At 42.3% G+C, this 14,845-nt stretch overlaps 1 protein-coding gene across 4 annotated transcripts in view; it reads left to right on the top strand.

Moving 5' to 3' along the window:
- Window positions 1–14,845, top strand: part of BRD10 (bromodomain containing 10) — a 106,948-nt gene that overhangs the window by 56,143 nt on the left and 35,960 nt on the right. For all 4 annotated transcript variants that reach the window (XM_077817644.1, XM_077817645.1, XM_077817643.1 and 1 more), the window contains one exon: window positions 4,957–5,033. In XM_077817644.1, the coding sequence (XP_077673770.1) occupies window positions 4,957–5,033 (77 nt within the window). The remainder of the gene's footprint in view (window positions 1–4,956; window positions 5,034–14,845) is intronic.

The following is a 14,845-nucleotide window of genomic DNA, read 5'->3' as shown; positions in this document are numbered from 1 at the left end:
GCATGCCTGTCTTACCCACAGGTAGAGGAACTTCATTAAAATATTCCCAAACTGGGTCTCTTTACAGCCTATTGCCATTATAGGTTTTCCCTTCTAGTGAGAGAAGGTATAGTAAGTAGATCTCAAATCAATGAAGGCTACACTCAGAAAGACCTCAAGATTTCTGGAATATGCTGCTCAAACAGTTTCACTTTTATTTCTGCTACCTGTCCTTCGCTTCTCACATTTATCTTCAGACTTCTTCTCCTTGTCCACATGTATTCCACCCCCAACAATCTTCTATTGATTGAACTTTTTGAAACTTTACACTTTTAGAGAGAGGTAAGGGATTGACTGTGTGTACACAAATTTGCAGAGGGACAGTAGGGTTGAGGTCTGTTATTTGTCACCTCTCCATATTATTTATTTATTTATTTATTTAAAACATTTTTGCTGTTAACAAGCATGTTATCTCTGGAGACACAAATCTACAGTTTGAGAACTGCAAAACTAAGCATCTCTGATGGTATCTTCTAGACTGAGCACTGAGTCCCATTGGGTAGATAGAAAGATTAACCTAAATAATCTATACAGAAGCCCCTGGAACGCTGTAAAATTAATCCATGAACTATTGGAACTCATTTACAAAACTTTTCTTAAACATTTCATGAATATATTGTCTCATACTATAGAATTAGAATTTATAATCCCTATTCCATGATGAAATATCTTTGAGCTATAATGTATCTTAATTAAAACTCTCTTTAGATAGGTTTTTTCCTCAAAAAGCATTTTATCAAAAAAAATCCGATTTAAATATAAAAGATCATTTATTTTTATCCACCCTGATTTTATGCAAGAGAAGTCATGTGAAGTGTCATTGGAAAAGTTATGCATATTGACTATGTATCTGTATTTCAAATGTCGTTAAACCCGGGTAATATCCAGTACACAAGATGCTTTCAGGCTAGATCCATGGTTCCCAAACTTGTTCCACTGCTTGTGCAGGGAAAGCCCCTGCTGGGCCGGGCCGGTTTGTTTACCTGCCGCTGTTTGGAAAGCCCCTGTTTGGCCGATCGCGGCTTCCACTGGCTGTGGTTTGCTGCTCCAGGTCAATGGGAGCTGCTGGAAGTGGCGCGAGCCGAGGGACATACTGGCCGCCGCTTTCAGCATCCCCCTTTGGCCTGGAGCAGTGAACCGCGGCCAGTGGGAGCTGTGATTGGCTGAACCTGTGGACGCAGCAGGTAAACAAACCAGCCCGGCAGGGGCTTTCCCTGCACAAGCTGTGGAACAAGTTTGGGAACCACTGGTGTAGATAGTGGGTGGGGAAGGGCCTGTTCATGGCAATGGGCCATTAAGAAGCTTATCTCCCACATAAGCCTTCCTGAGAACACTCCAAACAGCCTGTGAATAATGGCTGCTATGAATCTACAAGGACATGTGATCAGACCACATGATGCTGGACTCCATCTTGGGATGTTAGTATTTTTCCCCAGACTGGTCTGGGAACCAAGCTTTGAAACAAAGGGTTCCTGCCATATGCAAAAGCTATATAAGGCAAGGAGTGATATCATCTGGGGTTCTTCACTCCCCACAGAAGAAGACTCCTGGAAACCCCTGAGAAACAACTGAACTTGGGGAAGTGCTGGGCTGAAGCTAAAGGGATTTGTAGCCTGTGAATGAAACACCTGGGGATTCCAAGCTGTAAAGCAAGTGCAGCTTGCCCCCTAAAGAATCTGCAGCCTGCTTGTATCATCTCTTAGGGCGAGAATCTGCTAATTTGTATCCAATCTATTTAGTATATTAAGATTAGCTTGCATTTTTTATTTGCTATGTAATCTCTTTATCTGTTTGCTATACCTTATAATCACTTATATCTTTTGTAGTTAATAAACTTGTTTTTGCTTTATCTAACCAGTGAGTTGGAGTGAAGTATATGGGAATCTTAGCTCACGAGGCAAATGCTGTTGCATATTCCTCTCCGCACTGAGGGAGGGGGCAAACTTTATGAGTTTAAGCTGTACAGTTCCCCGTGCAACACAAGACGGTATAATTATGGGTTTATACTCAAGAGTGCCTGGGAGCTGGGAGTTGCCTCAGCTGTGGCCTTCCTATGCAGGGGCTGGTCAGAGAGCCCCAGCTGCAGCTGGGTGTGTCCCTACCTGTATGTATGCTGGTGAAAGTGCAGGCTGGAGGACTTGGCAGCTTGTCACAGCAGTACCTTGTGAGAGGGAGCCCAGGCTGGTGGGTCAGGGGGCTCAGTGGTACACCAGTTCCAGGTGGCACCCTGGGGGGGGACCCATCATAGGGTCCCACAGGGATTTGTCCTCGGTCCAGTTCTAGATATCTTCATAAATAGGGATAATGGCATAGAGAATACGCTATGGAAGTCTGTGGACAATACAAGCTTGGAGAGGTTGCAAGCACTTTGGGGGATAGGATTAGAATTCAAATGATCTGGACATAAATAAATAAATAGGATAAAATTCAGTAAGGACAAATGAAGAGTACTCTGCTTAAGAAGGAATAATCAGTTGCACAAATACAAAATGGGAAATGATTACCTAGAAACAAGTACTACAGAGGAGGATCTGGGGGTTATAGTGGATCACAAACTAAATCTGAGTTAACAATGTAATAATGTTGCAAAAAAAGCAAACATCATTCTGGGATGTATTAACAGGAGTCTTGTAAGCAAGACACAAGAAATAATTCTTCCACTCTACTCAGCACTGATAAGGCCTCAACTGGAGTAGTGTGTTCAGTTTTGGGCACCACACTTTGGGAAAGATGTGGACAAATTGGAGAAAGTCCACAGGAATGCAACAAAATTAATTAAAGATCTAGAAAACATGACCGATGAGGAAAGATTTATAAATTGGATTTGTTTAGTCTGGAGAAGAAAAGACTGACGGGGACATGATAACAGCCTTCAGTTACATAAAAGGTTGTCAGGAAGATAATAAATTGTTTTCCTTATCCATTGAGGACAGGACAAGAAGTAATGTGTTTAAATTTTATCAAGGGAGATTTATGTTAGACATTAGGAACAACTTCTTAGCTGTAAGGGTAGTTAAACACTGGAACAAATTACCTAGGGAGTTTGTGGAATGGCTGTCATTGGAGGTTTTTAAGAAGAAGTTAACTAACAGGGATGGTCTAGATAATACTTAGTCCTGCCTAAGTGCAGGGGACTGGATTAGATGACCTCTTGAGGTACCTCTAGTGTTTCGTTTCTGTGATTCCACAAGGTTTATAAATCCCTCATATTAAAATATATATATTTTTTATGTAACTGTGGATGTTCTCATTATCCATATAAATGTGTAATCTGTTTTTGAATCCTATTAAGCAGTTGGCCACAATGAGACATTGTGACAATGAATTCCACGTATTCTTTATGTGTTTTGAAAAAAAGGATTTCCTTTTAATAGTTGTGTAATTTGTCACCTTTCAGTTTAATTGAATGTCCCCTTGTTCATATGTTGCTATAGCAAGTAGGAGTGCTTAGTCTTTGTTTATACTATTAATTATTCTGTGTTCGTCTGTCATGTCCTCTTTTATTCATGTTCTTTTTAAATTATAATATCCCAGCAGTTTTCAGCTGCTTCTCAGATGGAAGTCTTTCTACGTCCACAATTATTTTTGTCTCCCATCTCTAGACCACTTCTGTTTCTGCTATATCTTTTTTGAAATAATGTGATGAGAACAGAATATTCCCTAACAGAGTATTCCAGGTGACAATTTATCATTGATATATATATATAAATAATATTTTCACTATTATTTTCTATGCTGTTCTGGGTACATCGTAACTGGAGCCATATCTTTGTATTTGTACTACAAAGCATATTGCACACTAAAATAGTAATTAAAATTTATCAAACCAAATTTGGAAAAATATGGACCAAAATATGGGTAATGAAATTTTAATCACCTCACAATAAAAGCCGAAATACTTACCCCAGGCAAGTCAATGAGAAGAATTTGGGGGGAAAAGGGAACTTTATGTGGTAGGTTGTTTTTAAATTATTTGGTTATTTTTGTTCATTTGCAGCTTTTTGAAATTACTCTGAGGTTTGGAATAGTAATAGTAGTCTTGGCAGAGATGGGTTAATGGTTAGAGTGCAGATGAAGAGGTCAGAGATGTTAAATATGTACAGTTGTGTGTGATTGTAGAAATAAAGAAATTTATCCCTGAGTATCTTGCCCACATGTAACATTTCTAGCTATTTTGTTAGATTGAGAGGTTACAAGGAATATTATCCCTGATATTTCAAGGGTAAACTGATTGCCTTTAAAGTTGAATAGGAATTTTTCTTCCATATCATTACATTGTGCAGCTGGGCAGGAAATGCATTGTGGGGAATGTGTTTGCCTTATTCTAAAGCAAGATTAGGTTTTGGCTGCTGCCAGGTACAGGTTGCTAGACTAGACTAAGCAGTGGTCTCTTCTGGTATGGTAACTCCAGTGTATACATGAGGTGATTTCTAGAAATTGCTTTTGCTCTGAGAGCACACTTAATATCGCACGCCAGGGCCCCAGGCATAGTGTGTGGATCAATGTGGGATACTAACATCAGAGAAGAGTTTTTGTAGGTAAGTTTTTTTTTGTTTTGTTTTTGATTTATGTTTCTGGTTTAAATTATGGATTCCCCCTGCCCCCTTCACAATGGTAGTGTGAATGTTTCTTTCATAGTTTACTAATGTTCTTGCAGTAATACCTTAATTTTCATTTGGTGTGTGTTGGCGTTTATAGTGGTCGCGTTCATTGTTGAAATAAGGCTGCCCCGCACACAAGTACTTCTAGTTTAATGTTTGCTTTTGCTGAGTCTGGTTCTGATTCATTATGTTTACATGACTCACCATCAGCCATCTGTTAGTTATAATTTAACTTTCAAGGTTGTATGTAATTTGGTTTTATTTAATGAAGTGCAATAAACAGCATTATGAAGCTTTTCTCTTTTAATCTTACAAGGAAAAAAATCCATATCTAAAAAAGCAATTACAAAGAAGAGGAAAGGGGTCACAAAGCCTACGGTGCCAGAATTTCAGGTAAATGTCTCAATTTTTGTTCTATATACTTGAAATCTAAATGTCTTTAGAGCATGTATCTCCTACTGCAATTTGCTGTGACTCTAGAAGTTATGCTTGCAATTAATGAGGAGTGACTCTCTTATTTTCTTCCCACCACAGACAAGCAGATCCAAAGAATTAATCTGATAGAATTCTCAAATATGTGTGCTGCTTTTTGTAGCAGTAAATGTTTTCATATATAATTAATTATGTACAGCCTTACATAGCGTTGCCGAGAGATACTTAAGTAAGATTGTCAAGGAAAAAATACAGAACATGCTTTGAAAAACTAATAGTGATTCATGTAACAGGTAATACTGTGTACATATTAACAAACCTGTAGTTTCCCTGGGTATAATTAGTTGCATTTTTACATGTTGTGTGACACTGCATATCCTTGTATAAGGGAGACCTTGCTTGATTTACTCTGAGTCTGAAAAAAGCCAGACTTGTGAAATCTTTTTTTTTTTTTTAAGTTTTAACTCTTATCTGTACATGAACTTTAGACTGGAGAGCTCAAAGAGAATGCTGACTATAATAGTGTTGTTTTCTTGTGCTACTACAGCTAAAGTCTTTCAGCATTTCTATTATAAATCATGATTATGTATGCATGTTCACTTGGATTGGAGTGCTCCTGTAACTACAAGACTGTCTTTTTACTCTTTTATATCTCTTACCTAAAGAAAGGCATCAATAGTATTCTTAGCACTAAGGCCTTACGTAAGTTATAATCATTCTGGAAAACCCACAAATAGAACCATTTCTTCTGTGAAGATGCAGTGTCCCAGAAGGTGTCACAGATAGAATTTCTAAATGGTAATGCCTAGTAACTAACCCTGGATGCTAGATCACTACGTATATCTAAACATTTTTGTTATGCTCCTAGTATTAGGTACTAGAATTGCAACTAGCATCTGTAGAAGTGTTAGATTATGGAGGAGGAAAGGGTACTGATAAAAGTCCGGGGGGGAGTATGTCAAGTATGCCACAAAAATTATGTTTTCTTGGCACATTATCCACATGTATATTAATTCACAATTAAATATTAATAAGGCCCTGCCTGCGCTATTGTTTTTTAAAAACTGTTTCAGCTAGTCAAGTTTTGATTCCAGTGTAGACAAGACATAAGTTATCTAAAATGTCTTCCAGATAATGTGGAGCCCAATGAGTTTTAAAACTATTTTAACTAAGTTATGACCTGTCAATACTGGCAGTACAACCTTACTAGGAAATCTTTTTTTAATATCAGTATGCAGGCAGGGCTGAAAAAGAGGAGTCCTGTCCAAGAATATGTACATATGAAAGGAGGTATAGTGGAAATACTGCTAAAGTTTTTGGATATGGCAGGGTAAAGTGTGCCTTTATAATGCTCTCCTGGTGCCCTTTGCTCTAAATATGTACTTAAGAAATATTTATAGCATTTCATTAATATAGTGGTAGTCTTTTTTAATTAAGTGAGGCTCTGCAAACCTGTTTTTAGGGTATGAAATATGCAAAGTGAGGCACTTTGATAATCATAAGAGTATTGTTATCCTTGCACATAGACCTATTGTAAAATAAATACATAAAGTTCAGAATTTTTTTCAGAAGTTGCTTTGTATACGTGAGACATATCTGGCAATATAGAAACACTTCAAGCTGTACAAAACCATAATGTGGACATAGGAATTACAGTATTATTTATTGAACTTTATTTCATCAGGATAGATTTATTGGGGAGATGCTTTAAAAAGAATCTCAGTGGCTGAGCAAATTATTATTCATACCTTGTAAAAGCCACAACCTGCCCAAAATACAAACAAGTACCCAAACTATACATTACAAATACATATTGGTAAATATTTCAAGCATAATTCTAACATCAAGTTGGAGGGAATACCATGAGGAGGAACAACATGAGAAAATGTTTCCCAGTTTCACTGCTCTCTGTTCATAGTTTTAATACCAAAGTGAGTATGAAATCACAGATTTCATAAAATTTACTGCCAGACATGTAAGTATAATTTAAAAGATTGAAGAACAGAACATAAAGACACTTTCAAGTCAGCGACCATAAATCCTCATCTGTAATGATTTGCCAACTCAATTTTTCTTAACAGTGTAAGTGACAAATCTTCTTATCATTAGTTTGAAATAAACGAAGTTTTTAATTTGCCTGAAAAGATTTGCTCTGGATTGTTACAGTACTTGTTTTATAAGATTTGAGCTCAGGGCTGATTTAAAAAAAAAAAAATTAAAAGCTTCAAGAGCAGAGTAGTCAGGGGAATGCATTCAGCTGTTTTCTCATAATAGTGCATATAAATAGAAGTCAAGCTTTTATGAATTCTGAATATTAAGATCTGATAAAGCAAATTTGACATGCCATAAATCATGAGATTCAAAGTTAGATATTGCATGTCCCATTTTTTTCAACAACTTTTAGAGCAAGAGTCCTAAATTCATAATTACTCTAGTAAAAATTGTGCTTGAATAATTTTGTTTCAGAGAAATTACAATAGTTAAATTGCTTAAACAGGAAGGAGACATTGTTTTCTCATGTAAATAAAATATGTTCACCTTCCATTACACAATTTTTTGTATAAAATATTTTTTATTTTAAGAACATAGGACCAGCTCTGCACAGCTCCTGGAAGTGGCCGGTATGTCCCAGGCTCTGGTTCCTAGGCAGAGGAGCCAGGGGGCTCTTCATGCTGCCTGCGCCCACAGGTGCTGCCCCCACAGCTGTAGAGCCAGAGCTCAGGGCGGGGGCAGTGTATGGAGCCCCCACGACCGCCCCTGCACCTAGGAGCCAGATATGCCAGCTACTTCCGGGAGCTGCGTGGAGCCAGAGAGCCTGCCTTAGCCCCGCCGCGCCACTAACCAGACTTTTAGCAGCCCAGTCAGCAGTGCTAACTGGAGCCACCAGGGTTCCTTTTCGACTGGGCCTTCCGGTCGGAAACCAGATGCCTGGCAACCCTAGCTGGGCGGAGGTCATTGTCACCGTGCCTCCGTGGGTCACAACTGAAAATACCAAATTCAGGACAAACTGCTGAGAAATAGGGCAGACACCCCCCCCAAAACTGCTGGTTATTCTCCCATAAGATATAACAAACCAGCAACAAAAGTAAATTTCTGGGTCACCACACTGGCTAACAATAAGTCAAAAAAGCAGTCTCTTTAAGCATTCCAGTCTTGGATTCAACACCCAGACCCTAGACTTAAAGATGAATCATTATTTAAAACCCATTTAATCAAACAAAAGGGTTCTTCTGATCCCAAAGGACCAGCCACATACCCAGGTCAATATGTAACTCAGATCATACCCAACAATCACGCTGTTGCCAATCCTTTAGTATCTAAAATCTAAAGATTTATTTATAAGAAAGCAAGAAAGAGAGGTGAGAGTTAAAATTGGTTAAATAAATCAAATACACACTATAATTGCCAAGTCCTTGGATCAGTCTTGTAGCAGTGATGGAATAAACTGCTGGCTTGTTAAGTCTCTGGTTGCTTCCAAATCATTGGAAGGTCCTCAGTCCTTTGGTTAGAATGCTCCCATTAGCATAAGTTCATAGTTCAGAGGATTGAGCCGGAAAGATGCAAAATGGAGATATTTCCAGGGCCTTTTATAGCTTTTGGCAATTGAAGGGAAACCCATTGTTCTCACTGTGGAACATTACAGGTAACAAGATGGTGTTTGGAGTCACAAGGGCAAGTCACATATCCATGCATGTTGTTGCTCAGTCATAGCAGAAGCCATTACTGGTACTCTAGTTAGAAGTCCATCAGGTGTGGATGGGCTTCTTCCATGGTCTCTTGTGAGTTAAGTGTTCCTTGATGAGCCATTTAACTTGTATAGTCCCTTCAAGACATGCAGGATAAATACCTTGTGAGTGTTACCACAGGAGCAAACGTATCTGAAATATAGGTATACAGCCAATACTCATAATTTCAAATACAAAATGATACATGCATACAAATAGTATAATCATAATCAACAAATCAGAACCTTTCCATAAACACCTTACTTGACACACTTTGTATAAGATGTGTTGCAATTATATAACAGTGGTAGCAACAATGATTTACATCAGAGGTGGGCAAACTACGGCCCGCGGGCCACATCCCACCTCCTGTCCGGCTCTTGAGCTCCCGGCCGGGGAGGCTAGCCCCCGGACCCTCCCCCCGCTGTTCCCCCTCCCTTGCAGCCTCACCTCACTGCGCTGCCAGCTCAATGTTCTGCGAGCTCCTGGGGCAGCGCAGCTGCAGAGCCTGGCCTGACCCAGTGCTCTGTGGTGCGTGGTGTGGCTGCCTGTCCTGGTGTAGCCGTGTCGCCAGCCACCGGTGCTCCAGGCAGCGCGGTAACGGGGCAGGGAGCAGGGGAGATTGGATAGAGGACAGGGGAGTTCAAGGTGGTGGTCAGGGGGCGGGGGTGTGGCTGGGATCAGAGCTGTCAGAGTGTGGGGACCAGGGGGTTGAATGGGGGCAGTCAGGAAGGAGATGGGGGTTGGATGCGGTGGTGGGGGGCAGTCAGGGGCAAAGGTTCCGGGGGCAGTCAGGGGACAGGGAGTGTGGGGGTGGAGCGGTGGATGGGGCAGGGGTCCCGGGGAAGCTGTCAGGAAACAGGGGGGCTTGGATGGGGCAGGAGTCTCGGGGGGGGGCGGGCGTCCAGGGTTGAGAAGCAGGGTGAGAGAGCGGGGGCTGGGCCACACCTGGCTGTTTGGGGAGGCACAGCCTCCCCTAACTGGCCCTCCATACAATTTCCGAAACCCGATGTGGTCCTCAGGCCAAAAAGTTTGCCCACCCCTGATCTACATGGTCATATTTTAATTATATAATGTTACAGTCACCTCCTCTGTATGTCACGAGCAAACTTACAGCATATTTCAGTAACAACCATGCAGAAAAATCTCATATCTTCATATACACTAATGATATACATATTTTGGCAGAAAAATGGGTTTCAGCAGATCATGACCTTTCATATGAAACCTTACATGGCATGAATATGTGGGTTCCAGGGTGCTTCTTTGAGGTACAGAGTGCCACAGTAATTGGTCAACAGTTCTGAAAATCAGGCCCATATATGTTAATCAACCCAAATCCTTGATTCTTTTTTATGTACATGCTTAACTTCAGTGTGCATAGACTTCAGTGGACCTATTCACAACCGCTTAAAGTTTCAGCACATACATAAATATTTGCAGACCAGGTGCCTGAAAGACCCAAATTTTATCTTCAGTCGCCACCTGCAAAAACCATAAAGGGCACAGCTTTTTTCCCACATTCTTTTTCTTGTTCAAAATATTTAGTAGTAGAAAGTGTGTTGTTTTACATGCCTCTCTTGAAAAAGAACCAGCAATTACCTATGAGGATGTGACAACAGGAATCTAAAGATAGGTATTCTGGTTTCATTAGTGGCATTTTCCCTTAAGCTGAGTGGCAAAAACTTTGCAACAACTTAGAATGCAATGTTATCACAAAAAATGAAACACTGAATTAAGCCTACTAGCCCTTCCACCTGAGGTTTTTTTAAAGAGAATGCTGCGGTGATGTTTATGCTGTTTATGCAGTCAAGTACCCAAAATGTAGGAAATTTCAAAATTAAAGTAGCCTGTGCAACCTTAATTCTTCCTCCTTGCGCTTATACATCATGATACAGTCTATAATTACATCATCACATACTTTTTCCCTCCATAGAATCCTGTTTTCATTCAGTGCACAGAATTGATGGTGTTCACTGACTGAGCTGCTTTTCAATATTTTGTTGTATCCTCATTCAGTGTGTAGCCTCATGCTTTATTTACTGCACATTCTTCAAATCCTGTTGTGAATACAGAATTACTGATATTTTCATGGACTTTTAAAGGCATTTATTAGTATAGTATCTGAGTGCTTCACAAGCATTAACTAATTTACCTTCTCAGTACACCTGTGAGATGAGGGGATGGTATAATCCCAATTTTACTGAGATACCTAGAGATTAAAATCAAAAGTATCCACTTTGGGTGCCCAACTTGACACCTCTAAGATCTGATTTTTCAGACTATTTCGCTTTATACAGCCTTTTATATATTCAAAGCACATCTCCCATTGACTTCACGTACAGCTATAAATGCTCAGTATTTCTGTATATCAATCCCCAGGGTCTCAGTTTGGGCATCCAAGAACACACAGTTAGTGAACATCTGTGAAAAGTTTGGATGAAGTGACTTGACTAGCATCACATAAGAACTCTGCAGCAGAGGCATGGATAGAATCCAGTTCTCTAGGGTAACATTCATGCCTTAATCACGAGACCATCTTTTCTCTTCCTGCAATTCCTTGCCTCATTCACTGCACATCTTTCAACTTCTGCAACAAATGAGATAGGGGTATTACAGCCTCCTTCACTACATAACTCTGATTCATCCTGAGAACACAGTACATCCTGTACATTGAATGATGCAGGAATCCTGTGAAAGAGATAGTACATGATCAGGGAATTAAAAACTGTATCATGGTGCATATGCACAAGGAGGCTGCATGGACAATCTTAATGATGGCATTTCTTAACTTTTGAATGGTTGAATTTGGAACCTCAGTGTTCCTTAAACATGTTTTTTTGTGTGTAATTTCCTAGGTTTTTAAAAAGAAAACTGAAAAAATAGAATTAATCATGCGGAACCATATTGATACCCGCATGGTTCATCAGCAGGGTTGGAAACTTCTCCTTCGAGTGCTGTCCCTGTAGGTGCTCCACTCCAGGTGACGGTGCATCCTGGAGGCGTTGATCGGAGATCTTTGGTAGCAGTGCCTGGTTGGGATGCACGTGCTCAGCTGCTGTCTTGCGGCATCATTAGTCTGCCTGAGCGTGCACGTCCCACAACCCCCCAGTTCCTTCTCAACCGTCCTCGGCTGAAGACGGGACTCGGGGCAGTTCTGATCCTCTTCCCTGGTCACTAAAGGAAATAAGTACAAAGACATAGAAATAGTTAGTTAGAAACATCCCAGTTATTTCCCTTCCTTTAGAATAGTTAACTAGTTTAAAAAAAAACAAAAAACTTTATTCTTTTCCTCAAGTTTGTCTCCAATTGAGACACTCTGCCCGAGCATTCCTAGTGCAATAATGCCAGGGTCTTCAGGTATTAAAAAAATGTGACTCCTGTCAGGAGCCTATGCCATGGTCTGCCGGACACTCACGCTGTGTGAAGTGCCTCGGCGAGACACATGTCCCTGCCAAGTGTGTCCATTATACCAGCCTGAAAACCAGGGCCTCGTCGTGGCAGAGACCTGTGGCTCAAAATGCTCCTGATGGAGAAATCCCTACAGCCGCCTATGGAGACAGGCAATAGCAAACGCTCTCCCTCATGCTTCCTGGCCAGGTCGGAACCAGTTGGGAGCATGGCTTCACCCTCTCAGGCGAAGAGGCAGGAAGCCCAACTGTCTCCTTGCAGAGACTTTCAAAAGGGTAAAGAGTCTCCTGCGAGATCCTTACCCGCAGTGCTGACAGCCCCGAAGGCAGGCGCCTCCAACTATCCCAGCACCTCAGCCACAGCTCCCACGGAACACAGAGGCAGGGACCCGATTTCCCGTAGCAGGAAGGTCTCCTCGGCACCAGTCTCCTTGGCACCAAAAATAGATCTGGTGCCGACAGTGCATTCTGCCCTGGTGCCAACAAGAACGTTGGCACCGAGCCTGCCTATCATTCCAGCAGCAGGAGCAGACCTGCAGGGTGCCTACAAACAGCCCACCATTTGTAGCCCGCGGTACCCACAAAAGCAAAGCGGAAGTCAATACGTGCTTCTGATCACATATCTCGCTCAGCTGGATCACAGCCCAGGGAGCAGCAGTAATTCTTAAATCAGGACCACATCTCAGTGGACCCTAAGCCTGACTCTCCACTCCTTGACACCAGTGCTCACTGTTTGACCAGCTGCTCTCCCCACCTGACCTGGCTACCTTCACTGACAGCGAGCCCGATATGCAGCAGCGGGCAGAGTTCTCCCAGCCTGCCTCTCCTCCTCCGCCAGAACCATTTATACCTCAGGACATGGCTCACAAGCACCAGCCTCAGTTTCCCTACTTCGTCTCCCCGTGGGCAGGACCTCACTTCTCTTATCCTATGCCTTGGCCTCAGTGGTACCCTTGGCCGGCTCTTCCTGCCACTCATCCTCGTGACTCTTCCACCAGACCATGAACTTATTCTGTGCCTCTATCTCCAGCTCCATCTTCATCTAAATTGCCTGAAGCCGCCCCCCCCAAAGAGGTGAGCTATGAACCATACCCTGATTCACCAACTCCTAACTCTCCATCAGCTCCAGACGGAGCCCTCATGCCTCTGCCTCCACAAAATGTGGACAACTTTAAGAAATTCCAGGAACTTTTCAGAAGGGTGGCACTCAGCCAGGACATCCCTGAATGTAGGTCCAGGAGTCACAACATGGACTCCTCAAAAAGAGGAGGAGACCTCCTCCTGGTCTCCTCTGTGCCCTCAAAGATCACGCTCCCCGTAAATGAAGCACTCCTAGAACCAGCTGGTACCTTCTGGCAGACCCCAGCCTCTATCCCACCAACTTGCAAAAAGACTGAACGTAAATACTATGTTCCTGCTAAAGACTTCGTATTTTCTCATCCACAACCGAATTCTCTTGTAGTGGATACAGCGACACACAGGACAAAACAGCCACAAAACAGCTGACCCACCCTGCAAGACAAGGACCTCAAACTCCTTGACCTCTTGAGCTGCAAGGTTTATACCTCCTCCACTTCGCAATTCAGAATCACAAACTATTCTGCGCTATTTGCAAGCTACGACTTTGACAATTACAATAAGCTCTTTGATTTTACCTCCTGTATCCCTGAGGACAGAAGAGCAGACTTTAAGTCAGTTCTTGTCATGGGCCAGTTGGTGTCCAGGATGGCCCTAGAAGCATCTGTGGACATGGCAGACACAGCAGCCCGCACTACCGCAACTGCAGTGGTTATGTGCAGATCTTCCTGGCTGTCTGCATCCGGTATCCCCAAAGACCTGCAGACCAAAATGGAGGACCTACCTTTTGATAAAGATAAGCTTTTTTCCAAAAGGCAGACAAAGTCCTTCACACTATGAAAGACTCTAGAGCAACCCTGTGTACACTGGGCATATATTCGTCCATCCCCAGGAGACAACGGTATCAACCTTATCAGAGGCCACACACACAACAATATCACCGGCCCCAGCCCAGACCATATGATATAGCCAGGAATCATGCTAAACCTCCTAGGTGCAGACAAAACCAGGCTCAACCCGCTACCTCCCACCCATCGGGAAACAAACAGCAATTTTGAAGTGTTGGTTGAGGGTTTGAGCGACCACCCCTTGACTCCACCGCTTATTTGCCCATTTGGCCACCACCTCCAGGTTTTCCTCCATGCCTGGCAGCAGGTCACACAGGACCGTTGGGTCCTGGAAATAGTTCAGTCAGGTTACTCCATCCCTTTTCTATGCTACCCGCCCACCCTTCCCCCTACCCCGTCCCTCTTCAGGGACCCCTCTCGCGAGCACCTACTTCGCGTAGAAGTGGCTCATCTTCTACAGATAGGTGCAATGGAACCTATGCCAACACAACATTGAGGAAAAGGGTTCTACTCCCACTACTTTCTGACCCAAAAGAAGGGCGGGGGATGGAGACCTATACTAGACCTATGCCGACTGAAGAAATGTGTACGTGTCCAGAAATTCAAGATGGTCACACTGGGCACAATAATACCCACGCTGGAACAAGGGGACTGGTTCACAGCCCTCAACCTACAGGACACCTATTTTCACATATCCATTCATCCAGCACACA

This window comes from Eretmochelys imbricata, chromosome 5 (assembly GCF_965152235.1).
Source record: "Eretmochelys imbricata isolate rEreImb1 chromosome 5, rEreImb1.hap1, whole genome shotgun sequence".
Lineage (NCBI taxonomy): Eukaryota > Metazoa > Chordata > Testudines > Cheloniidae > Eretmochelys > Eretmochelys imbricata.
Note: the sequence above shows the minus strand (reverse complement) of the source record. Positions and strands in the feature narration are given on the sequence as shown.